General features: G+C 34.7%; 1 protein-coding gene across 1 annotated transcript in view; it reads left to right on the forward strand.

Annotated features, from left to right (window-relative positions):
• Nucleotides 1-8,790, forward strand: part of LOC127846649 (uncharacterized) — a 61,989-nt gene extending 53,199 nt beyond the window's left edge. Inside the window, exons 73-88 of the mRNA XM_052378085.1 lie at nt 772-886; nt 1,348-1,583; nt 1,868-1,982; nt 2,825-3,078; nt 3,386-3,520; nt 3,800-3,949; nt 4,054-4,104; nt 4,546-4,721; nt 4,843-5,000; nt 5,163-5,329; nt 5,927-5,974; nt 6,396-6,437; nt 6,733-6,850; nt 7,496-7,599; nt 7,812-7,929; nt 8,562-8,790. Of these exons, the coding sequence (XP_052234045.1) occupies nt 772-886; nt 1,348-1,583; nt 1,868-1,982; nt 2,825-3,078; nt 3,386-3,520; nt 3,800-3,949; nt 4,054-4,104; nt 4,546-4,721; nt 4,843-5,000; nt 5,163-5,329; nt 5,927-5,974; nt 6,396-6,437; nt 6,733-6,850; nt 7,496-7,599; nt 7,812-7,929; nt 8,562-8,688 (2,114 nt within the window). The 3' untranslated portion in view covers nt 8,689-8,790. The remainder of the gene's footprint in view (nt 1-771; nt 887-1,347; nt 1,584-1,867; nt 1,983-2,824; nt 3,079-3,385; nt 3,521-3,799; nt 3,950-4,053; nt 4,105-4,545; nt 4,722-4,842; nt 5,001-5,162; nt 5,330-5,926; nt 5,975-6,395; nt 6,438-6,732; nt 6,851-7,495; nt 7,600-7,811; nt 7,930-8,561) is intronic.
• The last annotated feature ends 1,421 nt before the right edge of the window (nt 8,791-10,211 follow it).

Here is a 10,211-nt window from a genome sequence, read left to right on the forward strand (position 1 = left end):
TATAATTTTTGAAGATGAGTATGATGTTTCTGAAATCATCCTTATATTACAGAATCAATAAAAACTGTGCTTGGTACTGGGTCGTATATATGTCATAATGTGTGTGTCTGTAGAAGCTCACATACATATACATTTATTTTCGGCTTGCTATCGATTCTTAAAGTGATATTATTGGCATCTAACTGTTTATATGTGTTTATCGCAACCGTGGTTTATTTTTGGTGTTTTCACTTCATATACATATATATTTTGTAAATGCAGCATCAACATACTAAAACAATATCCCGGAAAGAGAAAAATAATGCATTTGATTATCATCCGTGCGTTCGTTTGACAACTGATCATGCATGTATGATGTGAACCTAAATTTAGTTTAAGTGCAGACTTGTTCATACGACACAAAGACACAATTTTGTTTTACGGATCATTTCGGCTTACAGGACTGGGTGAGTCATGTAAGATATTGAATATAACATATATTTTTTATAAACAACTGGTAGCAAGATGAGTTGCAGATATTTGGTCAGTAACCACATTTTAACTAACTCTTTTGACCTGTTAATTCAGCTCAATTCAACGGTGAAAAATGTCCATAATATCACTTAAACAATTTAATTTCATAAAAATAATGGTTTATTTGATTCTCCTGAATAGTTTATAGAAATAGACATGCACGATAAACAGGCTTTGAAATTGCTGTTTGCATAAACGACAGAATGAAAAATATTTTAACAATATTCTCCGTGTTCAAGCATATGCCCTTGTTTTCAGACCAGTGCGTGTACAAGCAGAAGCTGTACAACCAGGGAGAGACATGGGACGATGGCTGCGACTATCGCTGCGAGTGCAAGGATGCCACCACCGGATACTACGAGTGCAAACCACAGTATGTGTTTTATTAACCAAATCAATAAAGCAGTAGCCACTCGTCAGTTTGGTGTTTTGAATATGTCTAATTCCGTTCAATATTGCTGTTGTAAATGGAAGTATTTTGTTGCATTTTTAAATGTATTTATTGTAATCGTTTGGACAAATTATGAGGGACCAGCAGAAATGTGGAGCAAACAGGTATGGTAAGAGACATATGCAACAAAGCACTGAGGTAAAGTCTATGATGTTTTATGGAATTATTTAAAATATCGAATCAACTCATAACAATACAACATAATCCGATAAGTGTAGTATTATGTTATACTGGAATAGATTGTATGTTTGCCATATAACATAACTTTGGATTATTATCAGATTATATTTTTACAGGTCTGAGAATATTGATCACACTTTGTTTAAACGAAATCCTGTTATTCGGTGCACAAATCACATGCATCATTTGTCATTTACTTGCAGGTGTGCCAGATACACGCTGCCTTCTGGCTGCTACACAGTCAAAGCCGCCGGGCAGTGCTGTGAGCAACCAGTCTGCCAAAAACCAGACGGAACAGATTTCAACCCGCTCACTAACCCGTCTCCACTCTATCCAGTATACGGATCTTACATGCCTGGAACCGGCGGTTTCCGTCCCGGATACAATCCAAGCACTGGAACTGTGACAGGAACCGGCGGTGGCATGACAGGCCAAAGCAGTGAGTTACAAACTTGTGTACTTCGTGTTTTTGGTAAATTAATTGATATTTCCTTGATTAAGAAATTGTCATATTGTCTTTGATGTCTTATATATTGTCATTTGTCTTTAAAAATATTCGGTTAACCTGAATGAGGCTGCTTTGATGTTTTATTTTTTTTTCTATAAAACAGTATAAGGATATCCAAATTATAATTGTATTGTACTTTGTCTTATTTCTTATTCTTTGCATACTTATTTTTGCTTCTACTCATTGCATCACGATTTCAATTGTGTCTTCTACAGCTTCGTGTGTGTACAAGGGCAGAATTTACAACCAAGGACAGAGGTGGGATGATGGATGCGAATACACTTGCCAGTGTACAGATGCTTCTCATGGAATGTACACATGCAACCCACAGTACGTGAACCTATTATTTGCTATTCATTTTTTCATCAAGTTTGGATTTGAGATGAAAGACAAGTAGGCTGAATCAGAAAGTTTATGATAAAAAAGTTTTTTTTGTTCAGGTTAATGTATTATTTCTTTGTATTTTTGATTTATGTATGTTTATTTATAACTCCATGCGAACCCAGTATTCTTGATATATTTGACTCGCTTGGCCAGCTGCAAAACGTGTGTGTTAGTTTTGATATGATGTTTGCAGGAACTCATTTTTGCTACTTATTCAAGAAGAACAGTGTTGTATGTTACATGTATGTTCACTTACTACTAGCAACCTCTTAGAAAAGCAAAGCGTGTCGATGGCAGGGTTTTGGTTAAAGTTGGAACACCAATACGATCTTGGTCATGAAATGTTGGATTTTTTATGCTCCCCGAAAATATGTAAATTTACTGTCTTAACTATCATCATTTTTATATTCACCAAATTTCCACTTTATTTATAGTCACTACATGGATGCAAACAGATATTACAATGCCTTTAAGAAATAAAACTAGCCCCGGCAATTGATTCCTATGTAAGAAATGTAGGCCTAAGCGCAGAAAATAAGATGTTGGCGTGTGACATCTATGAAATTCTTTTGAAAAAGTTTGAAAGGGTGTAAACAGAGACGTTAGAACAGTTAATTTCGTTTTTGTTCATTCCTATTTAGGTACTAAAATATGTTTTGGTTATTGATAATCCAACTTCACGGTCATTTTATACTGACATATAATTAAATATACAGCTCCAAATCCAAAAAACAGACTAACTTAAAAATGACAAAACAAACAAACAATTCTTTCTTTATTGAAATTAGGTGTCCGACCTACACTAACCTGCCTAGCAACTGCCAAATGGTCACCCTGCCTGGTCAGTGTTGCCAGGAGCCTCGCTGCAACGTGCCCTCTACTACGACCATCCCAACACCTCAAATCCACAACACCCCTGCCCCGATGCCAGGTGGCTGTGCTGACGCCATCCAAAACTGCGCTTCTTACGGTGTTACAAGCTGTAATGCTCCATATGTGGAATGGGCAAGACAGAACTGCAATGCTTACTGTGGTTTCTGCAGTAAGAATTTTTAATACTTGTTACTAATTACTTTTATATTATTTTTCTGTTCTTTTTTTATCTATGTTATGTGTTATATACTCTTTTGAAATTATGAATGCACGCTTGTTGTGTTTTAATATTGTGCAGTATATTAATTTATTAAAAAGATTGACCCAGTGTATGGGCACATGATCGTTTTTGTCTTTGCTGATTATAATTTGTACTGGGTATCGATTTTTTGGATTCATTTTCATTTCTAATACATTGGCATTTAAAGATTTTGCGAAATTTGTGTAATGAAAAATGTAAATGTCGTTGATTTCAGACACAACAACTAGCCAAACTCAGACGGATTGCATTGATAAACTAACCAACTGCGCCGCCTTTGATGCCTCTTCATGCACAGGAATTTATGAGCCATGGGCGCGCGACAACTGCAGGAAGACCTGCAATCTTTGCGGTAAGCATACCAGATATATTTCAATATATTTTGTATCTTTAAAACAAAAGAATCCATTCAAAATCATGGTGTTAAATTGTTATATGAATTTCTCTTTTACATGCAACTTGCTATTACATTAAATATAATTATAATCAACAATATGGTTCATGATACAAAACATAAGTTAATGTAACTAAATAAATTTGAATGCAATAGAACGTATACCTTTATATAGTATATATACCTTTTTAAGTCTCGTCAACAAAATTGTCTATGAGAATATTCCCCTTGTTGCAGTTACCACTTCTGCACCATTTGTGACTCAACCAACCAATCCATGCTTCGATAAACTCTCCACCTGCAGTCAATATGACCTAGCTCAGGCATGTACTGGCCAATACCGCACATGGGCCTTGGAAAATTGCCAGAAGACCTGCAACCTCTGCAGTAAGATTTTGATCTAAAATTGATCAATTTACTAGGCATAATCGAATGATTCAAACCGCCACCTTGTTTTGGAATGTATTTAACATGTTTCTTCTGTCATTTAGGTGCAACTGCTAACTTTGGAACAACAGTGAGTGGATCCTCACCTGACCGAAGTATGTAGAACTTCATACGTTTGTTATAATATCTATAAGACCTTGGTATTTTCTTTATTTTCGTTTTGTTGCATTTTATTAAGGGTGAAGGCTATATACATAATTGAGTTGTGCTCTGTGAAATAGGTGCTTAATGCATGTGCGTAAAGTGTTTTCCTATATTAGCCTGGGCAGTCCCCACTGGCTAATCAGGGATGCCACTATCCACTTTTATGATATATTTTGTTTCAAGAAAGTCTCTTCTTAGCAAAAATCAATTTTTGGCAGAAAGTGTCATCTCTGATAAGCCTGTGTGAACTGCACAGGCTAATTTGTGACGACGCTTTACGCACATGCATTAAACCCCCTTTTCACAGAGCATGGCTCATATATATGTGTTCATGATATTTGAATTGTTGCTGTCTCTCACACTAGATGAACGCGTTTGTTTTTGTTGTTTAGACTGGATGATCCTGATGAAGGGTGTGGCCGGCGTTCCAGGTGACCTCTATAACCTGTGGAGCACCAGTCGCACGGAGAACCAAAATGTTCCCGAGGCTATGTACCTGACAAGCACTTACCCAGGCCACTACAAACCCGATCTTTCTAACTACTGGAGCAGTCTTTGTATCGACAAGGTGGGCTACTCGGTCATCCTTCTATAATTTATTTTAAACCTCCATGTATTTTAGTTTTTTCCTTGAGTGCTTTTGAAGCCATGAGCTTTTACTAAAACTGTTTTATTTATTCCCTGTTCAGGTCAAAGTAGCAGTGTTTAATGGCGGAATAGAGCGTGCCAACATCATCTTTGATGCCACTGGCGCTGACAAGATGAGCTGGTTTGATCCAAGCAGAATCATCTCGTCTACCTGGACAGACATTAAATACGCTCCCAAGAACTTATTCAGCCTTCTCGGGTAGGTCTATTAAACATGATATCAAGTCTAAAGGCTGATATGTTAGGTGTTGAAAACTTAGAGATCTACCAACAATAGTTGTCTTCACATAATGTTTCTTATTGTTCCCCTTCACAATAGTATTAGCAAATAAAAAGTAACCCATTCTTGTTATTCGTCCAGGGACCCAAGCTCCGGTCATCAGTTCTTTGCCAACAGTCAGGGCACTGGTTGCAACAATCAGGGCTGGATCATGGTTTCTACACAGGGCAACTGTCCGTACGAATCTGGCACTCAGAAACCTGCTTTCTACTTTGCTCCTGGTCAGACATCCGTTAACTTTGGCCAGAGTAAGTATTTGAAACTACCTGGTTAAGTTTAATTAATTTACTTAGCCCATAGATGCAGCCATGAAGACGCCCCGGGACCTGTAAATAAACTTAGAAAATAGCATAATGGCAGTGTATAATGGTTTGTTTCTAATCCAAGAGAGCTTCATTCTACTATGTCGTTGAGCACACAACTTTGTCATTGAAAGAATATGACATTCCTGATTCCTATTACATTGCTGTTAATATTATCTATTGCAATGTTAATTTAAATAACAACCACAGTTGTTCGTCTTGCCATTAGCTGGATTTCTTATTGAGTAGGGGAAATCTACGCATTTACTGTTGCAGAAAAAATGAGTCAGCTACACGTTCGAACAGAAGGTGTCCATAAGCAAAATGTCTAAGATTATAACATGACAACATTGAACAACCATACAAATCCTAATGTTATCACGATGAAAATCATTTCCAAATATGTGTTTGATTGAGATCTTGTTAAAATGAAATGATTTAGTGTATGTTTTGTCTTTATATTGGCATAATTTTTTCACTTACTTCAAATTTATTTTCCAACCCACTATGGATATTGAAAACCACTGCTCACATTTCTTTTAGCCGCCCCAGCTTCAGGAGACGTGTTTGCCATTCTTGCTCATCCAAACTGTAAGTAACATTTAGTAATATTCCATATAAGGAGTATTCTGATTTTTCTGAGAATTGTTGATTGCATTTATATAATTCCTGGACACTTGCATAATTTTCCCAAATCGTTATATATATATATATATATATATATATATATATATATATATATATATATATATCTGGTTTGCTTTTGCAGGATTGATTGTCTGGTCAAATGATTGAATGCCCTCATCTTTTAGGTCTAACATGTCAGAATTCAGATATCATAATAAGCTCTGTAATTTTATAAGATTTTTGTTAAACTCTTAGTATATCAGTTTTACTGTAATGATTAAAAGGAATTCAACGATCTCTTGACTTGTTTTGAAAGTTGGAATATTTTCCAATATTCGTATATTACCCGGTATTCGATTTCTGACAGTAATATTTAACTTTTTAGGCGCTGGTCCAACTCAACCAGTACAAACAACCATAGGGACGTGTAAGTGTTTTGTTCAATCCTTATGTACGCCTCCTTGTCTGTGTGAATTTCCAACGCTTATTACAATTAAAATAGACAGGATTACATGGCAAAACTGACCCCATTTTAATCATACGGTTAAATAGAATAATATGCAAAAGTATGTAAGCATTACACAAAAAGTTCAAGTTATATAAGTTATTCAGTCACTAGTTAAAGCAAGAGATGAGATATTACTTGTTTTAATTTTTTTGTATACCTGTTTGGTCTTTAAATAAATACAGTTAATTTGTGACTGGTTCCAATATTTTTCCAGCCGAGTTCTGCATCTACAAAGGCCAAATCTACCAACAAGGTCAGCAATGGATGGACGGTTGCCAGTACAATTGTACCTGCGAGGATGCCAAGACTGGATTCTACAGATGCAATGACATGTAAGTGAAAACTTTACTTTCTGAACAAAATCATGTAGTTTCGTTAATTAATATGCATATATTTGAGCACATTAAATTGTTGTTTTAATGCTCTTTTTTGTTTAATAGAAAAATTGTTTATTTTTATTTTTAGTTAGCATTTTCATTTTTCCCATACTTTCTTTTATTCAATGCTTTAATGCTGCTTATATGGATTTATCAGTGCCTTTAAAACGATAATGCACTTTTTAAATAAAAAAAAATATGTTTCACTCTTTTAATGTGAAATGACTTTTTTTACGCCATAATGCTATTGGATCTGAAAATGTGTCCTGTTTGACTCTTTTAAATGTAAATACATGTAAATAAACTAATTGCAAAGTATTATATGATTGAAAATGTGTTTGTTTTTGGTTGATTTACGATTTTTTTACACTCGTGATAGTAGACATTAAATATTAATTTTTCTGATCATCTTGAATTTAAATCGATTACTAGTATCCAGATAAACTTACAAATATCCTCTATTTATTTTGATAAAGAGGTAATACTTAAGTAGAGGAGATAATATCCTGTTTATTGTACTGATATAAGTAGAATAAGTCGATATATTTACATGCTTTAACTTGATGGTCGATCACAGAATATGATACTTCAACATTTCAGGTGCCCGGTCTGGAACAATCTGCCGAACACCTGCACACTTCAGAAAGCAGCGGGAGAGTGCTGTTCTCAACCAGTCTGCCAGAATGGACAAGTTCTCAATCAGAGTAAGTAAATTGGTTCTGGTATTGTCTTTGTGTGAAGAAACTTTGTAGACAGGTATTTATATTTGTTCTTTAAAACTGCGGTATAGCACATCAAGGCATCTGCCAATAAATGACGGAATGGAAACGAACATCACGAATCCTAATTAAATATGTACGCATGTATGCAATAAAAATAATTCACCAAATTGGCATGAGATCATTTTTTATTTCAGCAAACACGTGTTTCTACGGAGGCAACTACTACAGAGAGGGCGAGCAGTGGCAAGATGGCTGCAAGTACAACTGCCAATGCAAGGACGGAAGACAGGGTTACTATGAATGCCAGACACTGTACGTAGAACAAAATCTGGTTTCTTTTATATCAATATAAAAGTTGGTTAGGTATAACACAAACTTTCCATGTGAACAAAATTATAATCTTTACTCTCATCAAAAGCAGTCTACGTTTTACAAGTGTAGCCATACAATATTCTTTCATTACTGTGTATTAACTAAAAACAATCATGTGACTGTTTGTTAAAGAAAGTCTTTAAACAGTATAAGATACTTGAAATGTATTTTATCCTTTGATTCATGTTCATAACCATATAACAAACCTATTACTGTATGTATGGCAAATTACTTTGATGTAGAATAAATATACACATTTTATCCTTGAATTCATACCATTGCATTATTAACAAAGGTACAAGAAAACATATTTATACTTAATTCATGATTATGAAAATATATGAGCTTTTTATAGTTACGGCTTCATTATTGATCTTATTAACTAACTAATAAATATTATCAAACTAAATACTTTGTTATTGGATTTGATATTTATAAATGTCCAGTAGTGACTGAAACATAATTTGTGTTTGTTGTTTTACTTTTAAGTTATTATTTGGTTATTTGATTTGCGAATTGCATTTTACAGCATGTCGCTGATTGATTAGTTTGGAATGATTGGTGTATTGCAGTTGTCTCAATTGGAACCTGCCCCCCTCCTGTCATCTTGATCCGGCCCCTTCAGGCAAATGCTGCGAGGTCCCCGTGTGCCCATCAAACATTCAGCTGCAGTACCCGCCTGGTTATGTCCAGCATTAACGTGCACATGACCATCGGACTTTTTATGTGATTTCATTCGTAATAATGTGTGATGCAATTACTGTTTCATATTGTACACAAATAAATTAATAGTATCAATTATTGTGTCGTTTGTTTGTTTGCATTAATGGGCACATCATTACAATAAGATATTAGAAGCACTCAACCAGTTCACTCAACAATACCAAGTAGTTACCTAAAAGATGAGGGCATTAAATCTTTTGACCACACACTAGAAGGACATAAATGGAAGTGGTTGTTTCCGTGTTTGAAATATCCGCCATGATATGCTTTTTGTTTGCTATATGAGTTTGTCACAATATTGGTGAAAGAAAAGTGCAGTTACTGTTAACCACTTATTTGAAAGGTATTGATGATGAGCAAAACGTCAGAAGTTAGACTGATTTTGATCATTTAATAAATTCTGTAATGCTGAGAGCACATGTTTTGGAAAGCTTAATAGTAAGTGTTTGAGGTAAAACGAATTTGATTGAATGGAAGCGTTTATATTTATTTCATTATCCGCGGGGAATGAGTGGAAAATAGCAGTGAATGATGTCTCCTCTTTATAATAAAATATATGCTTTGTGCATGTCTATCTGCCGGTCAATAGGTTGGTCCGTAGACCATTCGTTTCCGTCAGATAGCGCTTATACCAAAACTCGAATTGTAAAGATTGACAGGAAAGAAAGACGATTATCAATCTTGAAGTCAATCGGTAAACAGTATATGTATAAGGGGCTCGTTACATGAAACTGAATTTTAAGGAGAATACAGGTAATACGGTTAATATCAATGTATAACATCCTTTAAACGATACCATCTGGACATTCCCTAATGGTTGATTATGTTATGTAACTGGCGGCTGTAAAAGCTTCCAAGCATTTAATGCTGACTTACATGGTGTTTAACAAAGACCTGGCTCTTCCATATTTATAGCCGTATGCTGATTTGTATATCTTGCGGGTGTCTTCACCTAATAAAGGTAGGAGCGCAATTTTCTCGACAAATTATTCACCAATGAAAAGTAGAAAAAATAAATTCCTTTCTTGAATACGGTTGAAATAAACTTATAAATTACAGTTTGTGGATGTATGGATTTAGTCGACTAAATCATTTAGCCATGTGAAATGCGAAACAACTAGACAATGAACCCATTATTGGCCGACGCAATCCTTGATTTAAAGTACCTACTGACCAACAACGTAAGGCAATCAATAGAGGATATTTGTTAATTACAGTGTAAGATCGTTTGTTATTTCACGAGTGATCACATAAAATATAGTTTATAAAAAGTTTATGAACCTATTGCAATAAAATGACTATTATTTAACATTTCAAACAAAAAAGTAAAAATGCAGTTGTGATTAAAAATAAGATTTTAAACAGACAGACTGACATACAGACATACATCATACATCGTTTTCATACTAAAATATACAAATTATTTTCTGTCACGTGAATACGAATAACAACATAGTATTGTGTAACATAAAAGTTATATAAAAGATTACAAATACAAA

The sequence above is a fragment of the Dreissena polymorpha genome, chromosome 9, assembly GCF_020536995.1.
Source record: "Dreissena polymorpha isolate Duluth1 chromosome 9, UMN_Dpol_1.0, whole genome shotgun sequence".
NCBI lineage: Eukaryota > Metazoa > Mollusca > Bivalvia > Myida > Dreissenidae > Dreissena > Dreissena polymorpha.